The sequence below is a fragment of the Dendronephthya gigantea genome, unplaced genomic scaffold, assembly GCF_004324835.1.
Source record: "Dendronephthya gigantea isolate DGI-Jeju-01 unplaced genomic scaffold, DenGig_1.0 000118F, whole genome shotgun sequence".
NCBI lineage: Eukaryota > Metazoa > Cnidaria > Anthozoa > Malacalcyonacea > Nephtheidae > Dendronephthya > Dendronephthya gigantea.
Window position 1 is genome coordinate 378,834 of NW_021163128.1, and position 18,849 is coordinate 397,682.

Consider the following 18,849-nt stretch of genomic DNA (forward strand, 5'->3'; position numbering starts at 1 on the left):
TGTGGATGCACACTGGAGTTGCTCGCTCTACAAACATTTGGATTTCCCACAGTTCAAGAACGGTATTGATAAAGTAGTTTTGAATCGTGATGATGCAGCTGGCTTCCAATTACATACAACCTTCACCCACAAGCAAAAAACAGTTTTATGTGAAAAAGGAAATCCTGAGCTTACTACACGAAGAGCCTACCTTAAAAAGTATTCATCAGTCTTTCAGACAAGTTCATATGTGTTTCTAGAAACAGGTAATACTCCACTACTCCGCTTTGGGGCTGTTAAACCACACATAATTTTCCCAAAAAACCCTTCTCAGCATGCTGCAGATTTGAAAAAGTTCGAGACGAACTCTGTGTCACAGCCATTTCTTCTCGAGAAAATCAATTGACTGTATTAGAGTCGATGGTGGGGTCGATGAAGGTCCCAGTCATGTAGGTCCAGTTTGTTTGGACAGAATGCCATGTTAATAAAGAAAAAGTCTGCACAATGGTTACTTCACGCTTTTCTGGTGGAAATTATTTAAATAAAGTAGAGTTACAAAACGGCTGCCTTCCTGTTGGTCATGTGAATTTTTTTATTCCGTCCACCATTAATGGTTCTAATATGGATGCACTGGGAAAGATTAAAAAAGAGAAGCTGAAAAAAATCTGGATGCAGCTGCAGAAGTTTACATTAGTGTGGTTGATGTTGTTAGTGTACATTAGCATGTTGTGTAAATAAGCATAGCATTTTGCTTATAGACATAGTCAGTTGATATCAGTATTCTGTCTTGTATATTCTATTATTCATATGCAATATAAAAAAATTGTCTTACCTTGTTACCATTTATATTTCGACTTTTTGTTTGGAATCACAGTGGTATTTATATATGTTCCAATAAAATAACCATTTAAAATCTGCTTCAAAAATTTCATGTCTCTCTTTGCCCTGGGGGTAAGGGCATTTGTATCCAAGCTTGGGCAAGGGGAAACGAAGAACTTGTTTTTACAAAGTCCAAGGGTTGTACCCCCAGGGCGGGCTGTTGACAGGTGCATTAATAATATTGAACACCTTCAAAGCAAATCTTCAAAGTAAATATTTACCTATACTGTAACAAACAATAACTTACATTCCAGCTGACCTGAAATGATAAAGCTTCATATTACCATCAACATGAGCAGAATGTTGACTTGGGTTACATGAAGGACACTCCAGAAAGTTTTTTCTCATATACTGATCCAACTCATACCTGCAATACTTCCACTCTCTAAACAAACTCCCAAATGTTGATGTATTTATCTGCCCAGCCTTTAAATAAATTTTTACATTGTTCAAATGAACTCAGAAATTCACTTGTAATCTACACTGCTACTTGCAGCCAAAATAATTTCATCATTTGCTACATGTGCCTGCTGTAGAGTATACAAGTTGGTTGACAAAATTTTATAAAGCACATACTCTTCCCTTTCGATGTGAATAATCCTCCACAAATGGTGCATTGATTCTAAAAAAATTGCTTTTCATGTTGTTTTAATTTTTTAAACACATTTGAGAAAACTGAAAGTACCCCAAAAACGTCATTGTGAGAAAGGCTAATTGTTTACATTTATGTATCTATATAATAAACTTTATAAATGGAATTGAAAATAAATTATCAAAATACTATAGGCTTATCAACCTTACTATAGATCAGGCTTTACAAGAATATAAAACTTACAATAGTTGAACAACAAGGGCTCCAATATATGTGAGGGCTCAGAATGGATTGCACTAGATCTTTCAATTTATGGTAAATAATTGTGCCATACACAGAATTTCATTCAGATAATTTTAGCGACAGAACTCCAAGAAGTGCACAGTCTCATGTTGTTCAGGATATCATCTGCATAAAAAATATATAAATCAAACCATAGTGTACAGTAAATGCTATATAACATGTGTAATATAAATGCTGAATGCGGATATACCTGGAATCTCTATTTGTTGATCATTATTCATTTGTTAAAGTGCCTATATCAACCTCAAGGAAAAATCTACTTAGATAGATTAGACGATTTTAAAGTGCCTATATCACTGTGGCATCTTTACGGATTTGGAAGAAGCGTAAAAAGTTAATTTATAAAGTATAGATCCTTTTTGATATAAAACAATAGTTTCCAAGATATCGGGTTTCAAACAGGGCGTTTTTGCAAAAAAGGTGTGTTGCTCAGGAGGCTGGGACTCAGGAACCGGTCTTTGGTCAAATACTATAAAATCAACTAAAGTTTTTGGTTAGCGGCTGACAAAAATGCAAAATATTTCAAAATAAATTGTTATGTCTGGCTTAAGAGTCTTTATCTGGCTCTGACGAGGGCTCTTACAGTTGCCCTGAGTATGAAATTGAGGATGGAACATATGAAACGGCGTCCAAAGACGTTGAGGAGGAACTACTTAACAATGAGGATGTTATAGCATACACTGATAAGGCTTCAGCTGATGATTCCTGGGTTAAAGAATATATTCAAAAACAAGAACAGCATGCCAGGGAAATTGAAGAATTAAGTCTTTGTCTGAGAGGAAAAAACCCAGTGAGTTCTTGGTAAGATAATCAAACAATTTTCTATGTTAAGATATTGTGTGGTTGCCATATTGGCATGTATATTTTTCAAAAGACAACTGAAGCATACTGACAGTGTATCTTTTTTAGGTGCAATCGTGGTAACTGCAATACCGAAAATTTAGTACAGGCGAAGGAGTGTCACTGTCGCACTGAAATTCCAAACTGTGCCGATGCATTGTCATTGACTATAGATCTGTTTGTGTTTGTGAGTCATCTATCTGATGATGATGCTACGAACACTCAACAAACGTGTATTACAAATCACCCTGGATTCGATGCAATTTGTCTCAACAGATGGTCTTTGGAACTAGCTGCAGATAATTTTAAAACGCGTACTGGACAAAAATATCGACAAGTTAGTTCAAAGAATAGGTTAGTATCCACTTAAAATATTATTTTTCTGAGATAATTTAATCAACTTGTCGTCGGCGTCGACTGCATAATACAGAGTAAAATAACATTTGAAGTTTTTTCTTTGTCTGCTAGATTTTGTACTGTTTTAATCGTTTGAAACTATGATTTTAAACCGTTACTTAATTGCTGGCATGGTATAATGCAGCAAAATTGAACGGGCAATGTTTACACTAGCTTTATGACTAGCTTTATGATTATCAGTTTTGTATTGAATGATGGAAACATTAGCTATAATACACTCGGTAAAATATAATAAGACTGATTTGAGTTTTGTGTCATTTCATAATATAAGTTTAAGTCAGGTTAACTCAGGAAATTGTGTACTTTGTTTGAAATAGCGAGGGGTTGCTGCATGCATGTATTCCTACTATCCCTACAACCCTATTCTCTACTGCAGTACTGCAGGTTCCCTAAAAAGTAAATACATAACCCTATATGACTAATGTGTTTTTAGGTTTCTTCGTGTGGTGAAGATCTGGAGGAAGAGGAATAAATTTGCTGTAAATATATATGTGGGAATTTAATAGCAGATACATTATCAATGTTTTGTTAAGGCACCTTGAACTTGGATAATAATATATTTTACAATTGAACCCTGCCCTTTTACAAAATTATTTATTTTGGTTCTTGGGGCAATCTTTAACATCTTTGGCTTTTCATTGGTTGTTTGCATGCTTTGCTCTTTGGCTTGTTTTGTGCAGTGCTATCACCAGGATTTGGAATCACAACAGTAGGTACTAAAATGCAAAAAACAATAATAATGATACTGTATGTTTACATGTTAAGGAGTGATGGCAACAGCTGTAGTACAAATCATAAGTGTATGATAATTGCATCATGCTAATTTACGTTAAACTTAGCATTGAATATAAGGCTACTAGAGCAAGTAAGGCAACTAACCAGGATTTGTTGGTCGCACATTACAGTCGATTTCACATCACTTTTGCCAAAATATTCCGAAGTTCGTTCCGAAGTTTGCCGATGAACTTCCAACTTTGGTAACAAACTTCCTTCTAAATTTCCGAACTTCAAAATGAACTTCCGAACTTCAAAGTGCACGAAATTCAGATTTCACAACTTCCGGCATATTACACGCGTCTTTTGGCGGGTTCGTACCATTACTACCATATAATAGTTCGCATATAAGAGAGACAAAGATTCAAGTGGGGTTCAAAATGGCAAGTCCACAGCTCGTTAGTTGGATGTCCGAATTTCAAAACGAACTTGATCAACCGTCATTCGAAAAATTTTTTGCAAGATTAAAAGACAATCATTTCATGACAAGAACCCAACTGAAGTTGCTTTTCCCTAAAGACATTGACATCATGTTTACTGCAGACGAATTGCCTTTGGGAGCAAAAGCGTTCTTATTGTATCAACTGGAAAAATTAAGGAACGAATCTCCACTCCCTTTGACTCGCAAGCGTATACCACAATACGAAAGCGAAAATTCAAATCAAAATGTCGACAAAGATGAGTATGAAAACGAATCCGTTGAACCGCACCCATCGACCGCACGCAAAGTAAGTTCAAAAATTCATGTGCTCAAATATTAAGCAATCAAATAGAATGAGAGACTAGAAGTAAATATCACAGTGAATATGAAATAACGCTTTTCAGCAATGGTAATAACGTGTCACTATATATAATTTACGCCCAGCTAAGCATTTCCGTCTAAATTTAGCTAAATACTGTCTAAATATGAACATGTGGCCAGTTATTCACTGACACTGACATTGAAAAGATACGTAAGTTAGCAATCTTGATTTAAAATGACGAATAAACATCGAAAAATATCTACCGTTCAAATCTATATTTAGGCGGTTTTACCTGCTTTTGAAAAGCAAGTTAATAACTTAAAGGCACAATTGGCAAGAGAGAGATGATTACAATGAAATTGAAATTACAATACAATCTATGAATGAAAATGTAAAAGAAAAGCCTATGGTGGGAAATTCGCGATTAATCTGTAGTAACTGCCATACTAGAGGTCATTGAAATCAACAAAGCAAACTGTGCGTTTTGCCAAAATGTGTCGACTATACCAGCTGTGGCGTTAAGGATAAGCACCCTGAATATTTCTCAAGACTTAATGGCTTGAAAGCTGATTTAAAGAGAAAGGCTAACACGGTGAAAGAGCTTGAATCGCAAATACAGTCAATGGAAGATTTTACTTCCAACAGTGAGTATCATTTCATAAAAAACCTAACACCGCGACTCTATAAATTAGACCAGAGTTACAAACTAAACAAACCAAAGCTTATGCGCGACATTCGTATGTTACGCAAATGTCTTGATGGCAAGATCCCTCCAGTCTCTGTCAATGATCCTGAGCAACTGCGTATCCTAATTAGCAAATGCAAAAAAAGTTTCGACTTGGATATTGATGCACCCGATATTACTGACAGTCGTGACCACGCCAAAATGATGGCAGACAAACTGCCAATGTCACCAGTGAAAAACACCTACAGTGCCAATGAAAATGACAAAGAAATGCAACGAGAGAATTGTCCGTCTGGGAAAAGCAGTGTACTGCCGTCGGAGGAAAAACAAAAGAAAAATAAAAAGCGTGATAAAAAGCGACATAAAAAACACAAAAGAAAAAAGCGACATAGATATTCATCTAGTTCAAGCTCTGACGGTGTCAATGAAGATTTCATTATTAAGAAACGACCCGCGCATTTTGATCGCTTTACTAATTATTCTGCTAGTTTTTCCCGCCATTTGGATTTAACCCTGCTAGCAGCAACATTCCACATCTAGGGTATAACTACATGCCAGAGTACCTCTCTGCAAGATACATTTCAACATGTGCAACACCATACCCTGTTCACGGCCATTTACCTCCCCACAAATCTCCTCAAGTGTTCGAAAATACAAATACAGTTACAGATAATTCAACAGTTTTGCAAGTTTTACATTATGACACAGCCATTCCTTTGCCAAACTCAAACCAGCTCATGACAACTACTGATTCAAGCATAACAACCGTCATAAATGTGAATTCACCAGAAAAGTGGTCAGGATTGGATACACTTGTCAATGTGGCAAATGAAATTCAATAATTGCTGTAACAAACATAAATATGTAACAAACATGTAATCATAGATATTGAGGAAGGCAATGTGAGTATTACAAGTCATGAGCTTTGGACTCATATTTTTAATGTTCGAGGAACTTATATTTCAACATTTATATGTATAAGAGGTCTCGTATTTTGATATTATATTTTTGTAATCTTAATACAGCCAATTTTGAGGTTGCCCTGTGAAAATTCTTAAAAAGATAAACATTGGATGCAGAAAGGATGATTTATATCTTATTACAATGTAACATGTAAGACAACTTTTTCTAAACTATACATGTGTAAGTAACAGTAAAAAGGTGGATTTCTACTTGCTGCAAAATAGTTTGCTAAAAAAATATCTGTATAATTATCTTTTTATTTGAGAACAGTCAAGTTGCACTAATTTATTTATGTTGGTAGAATTCAAAAGGAAATATGAAAATATTTTGCTAGCAAGCTATTTCGTTGCAAGTGGAAATCCACCTTTAGAGTTGTGTTAGGTTTTGATATTATTGCACTGGATAATATAACATATCATAACTACATTCTATATTATATTTGGACTATCAACAGGTCGGGTAATTTTGGTCTGTGTCCACTTTCTGAAAAAGGTGTAGCCTTCCTCCAGAGAAATCAATTTGTTGGGTTTTTTATTTGTATTATAGAGGAAAAATAATTGTTGCTTTGCAGTCTCATCTCTTCTCTATAACGTTGGCCTTACTTTCAGGGAAAACCTAATAAACGCAACATTTAAACATTGTGCTCATATATATCTTTCAATCGTCAGTATATCCGCAGTATTTGAAAAAGTTTCGAGACATAGAGTCCGTAATTTCACTGAGACCGTGGAGAATCGCTATTTCAGTATGTTCCACTGCAAGTCTACTGTGTTTGCGAAGAACTCCCTTAAGGTGCCTGAAATACATTTCACAAGTGTTGTACTCCGGGTGATAAGGTGGCTGATAAATTAGTCTAAGTCCACGATCCTCTAGCATATGCCTTAAAACAGGTTCTACATGCCGAGCGTGGTGGAATCCACAATTATCCATTACAATTGTGTCGCCGTCTTTCAAAATTGGGTTGCCATAAAAGTCCTCTTCCTCGATCGCTTCAGCAAAAAAGTTTAAGAGTTCGAGGCCATTAGATGGACCAGGTAAAATGTTCACATGGCCTACTCCGTACACATTATGGAGCAAGTCGCATTACTCGCATATCGTTGGACCTCAAGTGCTCTTGTTCCGAGACAAGAATGACCATAATGTCTATTCCCAGTTGTCTTAACAACTGAACATTCATCAAAGAAATGCATTGTTCTGATGTTTACACCACATAGCGCGGCTAAATAATTCTCCAGCAAGTCCTGTGCTTGTGCAGTAAGCGATTCTCTCGGAATTACTTTCAGTCTCTTATAGGAATAGCCCAAATCAGACTTTACACATCGACTTACAGATGACTGGGAAGGCACATTTTGCGGTAAACATATGTTATTCTCCACCAATGATTGTTGAATTTCTTTCGCATACATACTAGGTCGTGCTTGCTTGCAGAATTCTATGTGTACACAAACATCGTCAGTTCTTGAATCTCTTTGTTGACGGCGACCTTTAAGAGCCTCTGCACTCCCCCAAGTAGCAAAATTGTTTATTATGTTGCTAACAGTTTGTTGTTTAAGGTTTAAATTAAACCCTATTTGAGACGGGCTTTGGCCTTCATGCCAAAGAAATATTATTCTGTTCCTTACTTCTATTGGAAGAGCTTGCCCTTGTTTTGTAAAAGGATTTACAGCCATGTACAGTACGGAATCTTAAAACTTGAAGAGCGAATTTTGAATTTACCGCGCCAAAACCTGTCCTCGTAGAAGGTTGAATTTCGTGCACTTTGAAGTTCGGAAGTTCATTTTGAAGTTCGGAAATTTAGAAGGAAGTTCGTTACCAAAGTTGGAAGTTCATTGGCAAACTTCGGAATATTTGATGTGATGTGAAATCGACTGTAACAATGGGCATGTTTTTCCTTATTTTCTTTTTGTCAATAGCCTCAGCATGTGGCTGCTTGTCAAGCATTTTGTTTATTGGTGGTGGTGTTGAACCTTGTAACTCTTCGATTGCCTTCTTCAGTTTTTTGTTCAAGATTGCATCAATCATTGTATAATATATTTCATTTACATAATCTTCAAGAAAGGCAATTATATAATATAATTATTTGCATAATTATTATGGGAGTGCAAAATAGATATCTTTCTACTTGTATGAATTGCTGTGTAGTGTTAAAAGTAGAATGTGATAAAATGTACATACCAAAGTTTTGCTTCACTTTTACATTCCTAACAAAAGCCTCTCCATTTTTTAATTTTGGGTATACAACATGAAGTTGTTCAATGGCATCCTTCATTCTGTTCCTCCAATGCAGATTATTATTGAAATGGATTACAGCAAGTGCATGCCTAAAATATTCCAAAGCAAATTTTGTTATTAAATATATTTAAACTTGCATACTCACAGCCATAATGTTAATACCTGCAAAACATTCCTTGATAGCTGTATCCAATAATTTTTGGTGAGAATTGGTTGAGCACACTAAAAACATTTTTTATAACAATGGTAATTTTAAAGATATTGTATACAAATGCATGCAAAAAGTTTTATAGTAAAGTTTCTTAAAGATCATACTGTTCTTGTGTAATTAAATCTTGCCGTAAAAGAAAATCCTTTATATTTTTTGAAATTGACTTGTGAATAGGCAAGGCAAATTTGTCTGCGAAGTTCAAAAACTCACAGAAGTAAGAATAGAGCCACGGTGTTGACAAATTGGGTGTCTTTTTGATAAATACTTCCGTGAGACACTTGAGCCCAAGTGTTGCTTGAGTTGTTCAACTGCATTATCATATTCCTTCTTCGTTGAGCCACCAACATACCTAGGTGCACATTGTCGGAAGCATTGATGTCACAACAGGTCCAGGAAAAAGGAGTATGGCCGTTTTCACATCTGCAGTTGTTGGTTTTAGTCTTGGTGCATCACGGGCATGTGTTATGGCTTTAATGAACTGAAACGAAAGTGGATATGAATAACAACATGGCATCACCACTAGTGTTTTTGTTGTCATTTTTCAGTAGCTTATTCAAAACATCGTAGATCTCAGGCCATACAAGAAACGCGGACTGTTTGGTAGCGAGTATCAATCTTAAAAACTTAGCGACTAAAAAAGGAGACTAATGACTATCGAATTATAAATATAAGTGTCGAACGAAAGCTGCATTGTGAGATAGAATTTCCGGCGTGATAACAGGGTGTCAATCTTTAGTCTTTAGTGAAGTGTGATGTTGGAATTTTGCTGAAGGTGAGACTGCAAGCATCTGTAGAAATAAATGGATAAGGCAAATTGGCAGGCCAGGCAAGGTTGTGCAGATTGATGAGAGTAAATTCGGAAAGAAGAAATACCACCGCAGCCATTGCGTGGAAGGACAGTGGGTGTTTGGAGGAATTGAAGAAGATTCTAGAAAAAGTTTTATGGCAGTGGTAGAGAAACGAGATGAAGCAACTCTTTTACCAATAATTCTCCAAAACATTGCGAAGGAAACATCCATAGTTTCAGATTGTTGGAAAGCTTATATTAATTTTGAAAAATATGGCTACGAACATTGGTGGTGAATCATTCTAAAGAATTTGTGAACACTGAAGGATTTCATACTGATAAAATAGAAGGACACTGGAGGCAAGCGAAATGTAAATTACCATCCTTTGGAGTGAAAAAGAAGAAACAATTTATTTGTACCTTGAATCAATTTACATAGTGAAATTACAGTTATAAATAATATAAATGATAGGCACAGGCTTCGAGAAATAACCTTAATAGGCTAAAAATGCTAGGAAGCCCAAGATTGCCTTTTCCTCTCACCTAGCAGAATTTCTTTGGCAATATGAAAATAAGGGTCAGGACTTATTTTCTGTTTTTCTACGAGATGAGAGAATTACTAGTGGACGGGTATTCTTTAATCTAGCCGTCAGTGTTATGGTAAATTATTTTAATTATTAAATACCATGAAAAATAACATCAGATGTCTCATACAACTTCCAAAGTTTTATGTTACGCTTCGACTGGTTTTTGCACAGGAATGCTTTGATTTTCTTTATTTTTGTTGTTATGAAAACAGAGTTTGTAAATGAAATTATAATGTTGTTTATCACATAACACATTCAGATTTATAGGGAAATACATTTGAGAATATTAAAGTTGTGTTTATTACAAAAAGCTGTGCCGGATCAAATATTATCAAGTGTAAAATCTTCCGACATCATTATACATGGTGAATTCAGTCGAAAATTTGGTCTTGTTATTTGTTAAACCGTGAAAAGTCCTGACCTCATTCAAGTTTCCCTCTAATTTAGTAAAAATACATATATTCTATATTTATGAAAATATAAATTTGTAAATTTCATCAAAATTTTGCTGAATGACATTTATTCATTGACGTTTCAAAATACAAATTTTTGTCTCGACCAATCAAGAGCTTGGTAGTTCACACTGGCACATGCACATAACGCAATTCAGAAGATGGTGTCAGGTTTGGTGTTTCGTTAATAACGGGCTGTTTCAGTGAGCTAGTTTTTTCTATTGCAAAACATGTTTGGACACCTTCGTCAGACTTTGAATGAGCTAAAGCATGTAATATCTTCCAAGATTTAAATGCTGGACTGCCTTCCAAGTCATAATTTTCCTCCACTCTCTGATGATACCTTCTTCTGGTTGGTGTAGATAGTGCATCATCTAGCGCATTAAATGCTTGGTTTGAAGCAGAGGTTGTCGCATTGTAACTTGTATCAATTTCTGGATCGTTAGAACTAACACTTTGGTCATGAAGATCAGATGAATCATCAAATACGCTTTTTGACACCTTCTCTTTATCCAAAGGGTAAATACCGGATTTTTGAAATGCCATTGTAAGTATATCAAGCCGCATGACACATTCCCACGTTGGCTTGAATACAGAGCAGAAATTCTTTTTATTAATTTCACAATTGGGATTCTTCTGGGTATATTCTTTAACTGAAGAGTACCAATACTTCTTCATAACACCAAACAATCCTACATCAGCTGGTTGGACGAGATGAGTCGCGTTTTTTAAAAGAGAGTACATGTATATCTGATTATTTTCAGCGAGCTGGAACATATGCAAATCAACATGAGAATCATGGCCATCAATTAGAAGGACCACAGGCCTAGCTGGTGGCAAGTCCACGATAAAGTGATTTGCAAACCACATATAAAATGTCTCCGCATCCATATATCCAGTATTTGACATGGAAAAACGCTGCCTTCTACACCACCTTCAAGGGGATTGTAAGTTACAGGAACCCGCTTTCCCGGAAAGAGAAAGTACGGTGGCATCCACTGCTCGCATGCATTAAAGCAAGGTAACAATGTATTATGTTCTCGGCTTCCACTTAAAACTCGGTACGGAGCTTGTTTCCGATCTGAAGGACCGATAATCTTCTCAGCCCGACCTTGCAAATCGAACCCGGTCTCATCGCAGTTCCATATCTGCGACGGCCGGTTTGCCAAACCTTTGTCTATCAGGAAAGCCTCAAAACCAGCAAACCATGATTCGACATCAGTTTTAGTGGTGCAAGCGCGTTTCTTTTTCAACGGACATGCCTTGCGAATTTTTAGTTTAGGATTTCGCTTTATGAAATTTCTGTACCATTTGTTCCCTGGTCTGTTGTTTATAAAAGGATTACTTCTTCCGTCCTTGTCTAAAAATTGTTTAACTGAATCCAGGAATTCCTTTTTCGATAAACCAAATCCTCGATTTGACAAGTTAATTAACCAACTGGTAAACTGATCCTCTTCAGCTTTAGTTAAAACTGGGGCTGGGCCTTTGCGTTAATGGAATTCTATCTTTCCATTAAGTCGGTCTTGTAACGAAGTTCTACTTACTCACCACTTCTCGGCAGCTCGTCTGCAACTTATTCCATATTCACGGACGTCTTTCGCAGCATTAATGTATTTCTCATGAGACATTCATATATTGTTTATTCATTTTGACTTAGTAATAGTTCACTGTAAAACATTGCATAGAGCCTTTTACTTAGAGAATCAGTGACCCGTACATTGCTGTATAATGTCATATGGTAAGTCGGCGTCTGACCTCTTATAAACTTATTCACAAAATTTTTACCTAAACTAAAGATGTTCGTATATAAAGCCTCGCAGCAGAAAAATAGATGAAAAAATGTAAATTATTACTCAAAATTTCAAAACCTAGTTATTAAGTGAAAGAGACCATATACAGGAGCACAAAAGCTAAATGCAAGCTGAGTATTTGACTGTTTTTTTTCTGAAAAAAACTCTATGTTTACGAAAACAAACAAGTTATTTAAGTATAGTTATCTTTAAACTTCTTGTGTAAGAACTATTTCGCTTTTAAAGAAAAACCTGCATACTGAACAAAGCGTCTTATTACACGAGACAATTTTAATTCGCAGTAAAAAGCATAAATTTCAGTATTAAATATCCAACTCACCTAAAAAACAGCGCTTCTTTCTCAAGTATGCTTGAACGAAACCCGCCAAAAAGCATGATCCATATAAGGGAATGTTCGTCTTTCCTTCGGAACAATTCGTTTGCTTTTAATTAATTTTCCGAACGAGAAATCTCGAATCGAAAATTTTTTCACTGTACACTGGTACTGACTGGGCAACATACTGTAGACCTTTTGTATGTTTACAACACAAGCATCTGTCATTAGTATATGGCCTTATCAGGGTATGCATGACCACTGACTGACATTTTCTAAACATCACTCTATGACACATGATACCATCGATTCCATAGTCCAAAAATTTCACCTCTTTTCTTTCTGTAGAGGTTGAAGGTATAGGTTCCTCACCAGTTGAAACTCTTTCCACAAATGTAATATATAATTGTAGATATTGTTTTGTAAATACACCAAACCAATAATATGTATTAAAATCTAAAATACTCACGTTTGTTGACGTAGAAGGCTGAGGATCTTCCACAGTTGGGGGTCTTTCAAGTGCTCTCTAAAAATTATTCAAAAGATTTTATATCTTAGCTTTAAATACAACCTATTAAAAGTAATAAAACATATAAGTACAAACCAAAGCTAGTAAAATGCACAATTAAAAATGCAATATAAGAGTATACACAAGATATGACACATACCTTCCCTCAGCATTGTAAGCGCATGGTGCGTTCACTATCAAAAGATGTCGCTTCTGGCAGCAGAGAAGGCACAACAGTAACTCACTCAATTTCATCACGCTTAAGCTTTGGGGTCTTCTACTTCTCTACAGTGCTCGAACCATAATCAAAACACTCTTCCACAAAGTGTTTAGAGAGCTAGCACTTGGTAGCCATTTGTCCATACATTTCTCTGAACTAGCTGTGTTGTTACAACCATATACAACACACCGTTGGATAAGTCGCATTTCTTGTCGTTTATGGCTATCATTAGTACCGGAAATGGGACAGAGGGCTCTAATTTGTGATTTTTTTTAACTGTTTTTGTCAAACCAGTGAGGAGAGGTTTCCATGTTCACAGCCAAGGATAACTTCAAAAAACTTCACAAGGTATCAATATATTTTTGAAGCCAAAATGTGAAAATGGCTGACAAAATAAATAACACCCAAATCACAGCCAGAATATTTGCAGGTTATGCATCTGCGAGATGTAAGCTAAAAGCTGATTGGCTTAACTAAGCTCGTCGCTGAATGGCTATATGTTAACACACAGTATGGTACGCACACAATAACAATACATGATACAAAAATTTTTACTAAAAATTATATTGAAAATTTGGGGGTGTATGTAGGCTAGCTGACTCCTCCATAGTCCCTTATATCAGTAATTTTACAGATCAGTGGTTAGGAAAAATATCTGACATTGCATCTTGGGAAGCCAAAAAAGTTAAAATTAAGGGACTGTGAAATTGAACATGACAACTCAGCAACCATCTTGACATTGAGCAATATGTATCAATGTAATGTTGTTTGTCGCATTCTGCAATTTTTGATGTTGCAAACTGTTGGAACTTGCATTCTGCAATGGTTGAGTGTACCAAGAACTGAGTGGTGGTACCAAATCCGCTAAAAAACTCTACCTAGTCCTAAAATATTGCTGAATGGTGAATGCTTCAGTCAAGTAAGTCGTCGTTGTCACATATTTTCCAAATTGACTGTTTGAGAATCGGTTGGAGATCCTGGAAAGTGCAAGAGCAAGATGTTAATGTATTAAGGTATAAATATTTCAGTACTATTGACATGTGTCCAATATTTTTTGTATTTTCAACATGAAACCTGGTATGTACTATATATAGCACACATAACTATAAATGAATAAACATCAAACATAATGATAGCAAATCATCATGTAAATTTAATGGGATTCTGGTCCAATAGCAGTCAATAGTGTTTTTAGTTGGATGCTTTCTGGGAAAGCCATATCCACAAATGTCAATCAGCAGGATGATCAATTAGTGGATGTTTTGCGAAGATTTTGGGAAACTGAAACAATAGGAATTGTAACTTCCGTTATTTTAATTTAATTATGCATGTTGCGTAATAACATGTAGCAAGAACGTTGTGCTTTTGACTGCACACTGTCAAATGGTGTGGATGAACCAGAGACATGTAGATGAACAACCGAAAGATTCAAACGTGATTGTAAGTAATGTGTATGTGTAAATAATTGTAAATGTATTATGTACCGGTACCTTTAATTTTGTAACTTTGTATAATATAGAAACCGTATGAATATCAGTCTACGAGTTTAATCGAGATGTGGCGTCTACAATAGTTTAATCACGAGGATCAATACATGATAATGGCCACTCAAAACCTGAGTGAGGAAGATACAAACTTAAATGATGTGAGCAGTAGACGCTATGCGGCCCAAATTCAAGACTTATCAGTCGTGAACGAATGAATTCGGCAACTTCAGCGAACCAGATTGGGCTACAAGGCTACATTGACGAGAAAACGAAAGGAACTTCTCAAATTAATGAAAGACGATGATAACATTGACGAGATAAAGAGTAAGCAGAAAGAAATTGACGAAGTCTTTAATAATTTCACTTTAGCTCAAATAAATATTCACAGCCAACTTTATGAACAAAGCGAGATCGAACAATCCGATTGTTATTATAGAGAACAATACGAACAAGCTATACTGTCGGATAAGGCAGTCGAGTCATGGATTAAAGACGTGGAATTGAAAAATAAAAGTCAGTACGAAATTCAACCTGAAGACTCCATTAGTCAAGTAAGTTCTCGCGTAAAAACGGGAATCAGCAAATGGTCTACGGTTTCAACATCGAGTTCAACGAGGTTACGCTTGGTCGAAGAAGCCGCAACCCAAATGGGCGCTGGAGGCTAAATTTCAGTCGTTGCATAATAAGCAAGTTCTAGAAGAAGAAAGTATGCGTTTGCAGCAGGAACAAGAACGATTAACACTGCAATCTGAATTAGCACAATGCGTTGCGAGAGAGCAAGTCTTTGCCGAAGCCGAAGCAGCCGAGCACGCTGACGAAGGCCCCAAGATGAATACTAATGCTCCGTCGTCAAGGGCTACGTCATCCAAGCCCGACCGAAAGAAACTAGAGATCAAGTCAAACATGAAACCGAACTCTAAATACCTATTAAAACCGGACAATAGCAAAGAAATTTACAACACAAAACAACAATTGATTGAACCAATGCAAACTCAATCAAAGGGCGCCTTAAACTTGAATGATCTGTTTATTCAGCAGCAAATGAACTCTATGGCGTTGTCATTACCGAAACCAGAAGTACCATTATTCGGTGGCGATGCGATGGAATATTCCAACTTCATTTGAGCCTTTGAAAATATAATCGAAGCCAATACGATGAGTTCCAGCGCAAGGCTATATTACCTCGTACAATATACCACCGGCGAAGTCCGCGAGCTGATGCGTAGCTGTTTGGCCATGGATTCTGATAAAGGTTACGTTGAAGCGAAGCAACTGCTAAAGAAACGGTTTGGACAGAATTACAGAATTGCCACAGCGTACGTAGAGAAAGATAACTAAAGAACGGCCAATTAAAAAAGAAGACGGCCCAGCACTGCAATGATTTTCAGTTCAACTAAAGTCATGTTTGAATACTCTCAAAGAAATTGGCTATACAAACAAAGTGGAAAATCCTGAAACTTTAAAGATGATGATTGGGAGACTACCCTATGATACTAGAAAGAAGTGGCGTATCAAGGCAGATAACATTACAGAAGAAGAAGACAGAGAAATTTCTTTCAGCGATATTTCCAGTTTTGTGGAGAAACAAGCACATATAGCTAATCATCCCGTATTTGGTGACATTTCTATAGATTACCCAAGTACTGGCAAACAAGCGAAGAGACCTGGTGACGGAAAGCTCAAAGGTACAAGTTTTCATACCAATACTGGTTCGAACTTCGATAAACTCTCGAAGAACGTAGCGAGCGAAAGCACACGTCACAATGAGCAGAACAGATTAACCAAGAATTGTATTATTTGTCATCAAGCTCATACACTGGAAGAATGTGCAACATTTGAACCATGCCTCATGAAGAACGCATCGAATTGGTTAAGAAAAAGGGACTCTGCTTCAATTGCTTTACTCCTTGCCACATGGCGAAGGATTGTCGAAGACAGAGGAGATGTAGGGAGTGTGGTCGTAGACATTCTACAATGTTGCATCCTTCACCTGCATCGAAAAACGAAAATTGGCGTTCAAATGATCAACCCATCGTAGAGCGACAGACCGTCGAGCGGCACGTTCAAACTGATGAAAGTTTTTGAAATTCGGTCAACTGAATAAGGAGAAAGGATCTTGTACGGCCATTAAAGTACCAAGACCAACCGTAGGTTTGTCATTCGTACCAGTTAAAGTTAAAACTGCAAGACCTGGAAGTCCAAATGATTTTGTATTGACTTACGCTCTGTTAGACAGTGGCTCTAACACCACATTTTGCACCAAAGCGCTAAAAGATCTACTCGGCTTGAAGGGCGAGATAACCAAATTCTCACTAACCACTATGGCAAAGAAGAATAAAGAAACGAAAAGTTCTATCATCAGCCTCGAGCTGTGCGACCTAGAAGAAAACGCCTTTATTGAATTGCCAACAGTGTTTACAATGCCGTCAATGCCCGTCAGTCCAGCTGATATTCCCAAGCAAGCTTGATGTTGATAGATGGCCTCAAAGGAATAAAGCTCAATCACATAAACGCGGAAGTTGGCTTATTGATCGGCAACGATAACATCAAGGCACTTGAACCAGAAGAAATACGAAAGGCAGAGAACCGAGGACCATACGCTGTCAGAACTCAGTTTGGATGGACGCTGAACGGACCAAGCATGGATGGTTGCACAACAAGATCTTCAAATTTTGTTAAGACTGAAGCTAAGCTTACTCAACAATTCGAACAGTTTTGATACAGAGAATTCAATGATACAATTGATGAGTGGAAGCTAGAATTCTCCCAAGAGGATCATAAAGCGTACGATATTATGAAAAATTCAGTTAGATTTCATTATGGGATCGCTTTGCCGTGGAGAACTGAAACACCACCTTCTTTACCTGATAACAAGACCTTAGCCCAGCATCGTTTAAACCTTCTTAAAAGAAGATTCGCCAAAGATCAACAATTATTTGAAGGTTACTCTAAGTTTATTGAAGACTTATTACAGAAGTGTTACGCCAAATGAATCCCAGAACAAGAGCATTATCGGTCAGATGGACATGTTTGGTACCTGCCGCATCACCCAGTATTTCACCCCACAAAAAAGAAATTACAAGTAGTATTTGATTGTTCCGCAAAATATCACGATGTCTCGCTCAACAACCAACTTTTATCTGGACCCAACCTGACTCATACCTTAGTTGGCGTTTTGATGAGATTTAGACAAAATCCTGTGGCTGTGATGAGTGACATTGAAGCGATGTTTCACCAAGTTCGCGTTTTTCCCGATCATCGAGATTATTTACGATTTCTTTGGTGGCCTGAAAGCGATTTAACTCAAGACCCTGTTGAGTATCGGATGCGAGTACATCTTTTTGGTGCAGTATCTTCGCCAAGCTGTTGCAGTTTCGCGATACAAAGAACCGCAGAAGATCACATCAAATTATTCAAAGATAAGACAATCGAAACGGTGAGACGAAGCTTTTATGTGGACGATTGTTTAAAATCCGTAGAAAACAATGTCATTGCAATAATGCTGGTGCATGAACTCCAACAACTCTTGGCGAAAGCGGGCTTCCGTTGGACGAAATGGTTATCCAACTCTCGTCCTGTTCTCGAATCTATCCAAGAATCAGAAAGAGCTGTCACTGTAAAAAATCTTTATCTAGAAGATTTACCTATTGAAAGAGCCCTAGGAATACAATGGAATATCCAACTGGACATATTTGGCTTTGAAATCACCGTCAAATCTTGACCATCAACCCGACGTGGAATCTTGTCCATCGTCACCTCGATCTATGATCCATTGGATCTAGCAGCACCATTTATCTTACCAGCCAAACTTATTTTGCAAGAACTTTGTCATCCAGGAATTGATTGGGACGAGCCAATACCGGAGGAATATTGGATACGTTGGGAGAGATGGTTGGCAGAGCTACCAAAGCTATCCGGGCTTATGGTCAATCGTTGTCTAAAACCCACTGATTTTGGTCAAATCGTATCGTGCCAATTACATAATTTCTCTGACGCATCTCTAAATGCATATGGTGCAGTCTCGTACGTGCGAATTGTTAACAGAGATGGACGCATCCACTGTACA

The 18,849-nt window shown here is 36.9% G+C and overlaps 1 protein-coding gene and 1 pseudogene across 1 annotated transcript; one reads left to right on the plus strand and one right to left on the minus strand.

The window, feature by feature from the left end:
* Positions 1 to 5,149: 5,149 nt before the first annotated feature.
* Positions 5,150 to 5,752, plus strand: LOC114535451 (mediator of RNA polymerase II transcription subunit 19-B-like). The gene has a single exon (XM_028556759.1). The coding sequence runs from the start codon at positions 5,150 to 5,152 to the stop codon at positions 5,750 to 5,752; it is 603 nt and encodes a 200-aa protein (XP_028412560.1).
* A 4,818-nt stretch (positions 5,753 to 10,570) lies between these two features.
* Positions 10,571 to 12,072, minus strand: LOC114535452 (annotated as a pseudogene).
* Positions 12,073 to 18,849: the final 6,777 nt, after the last annotated feature.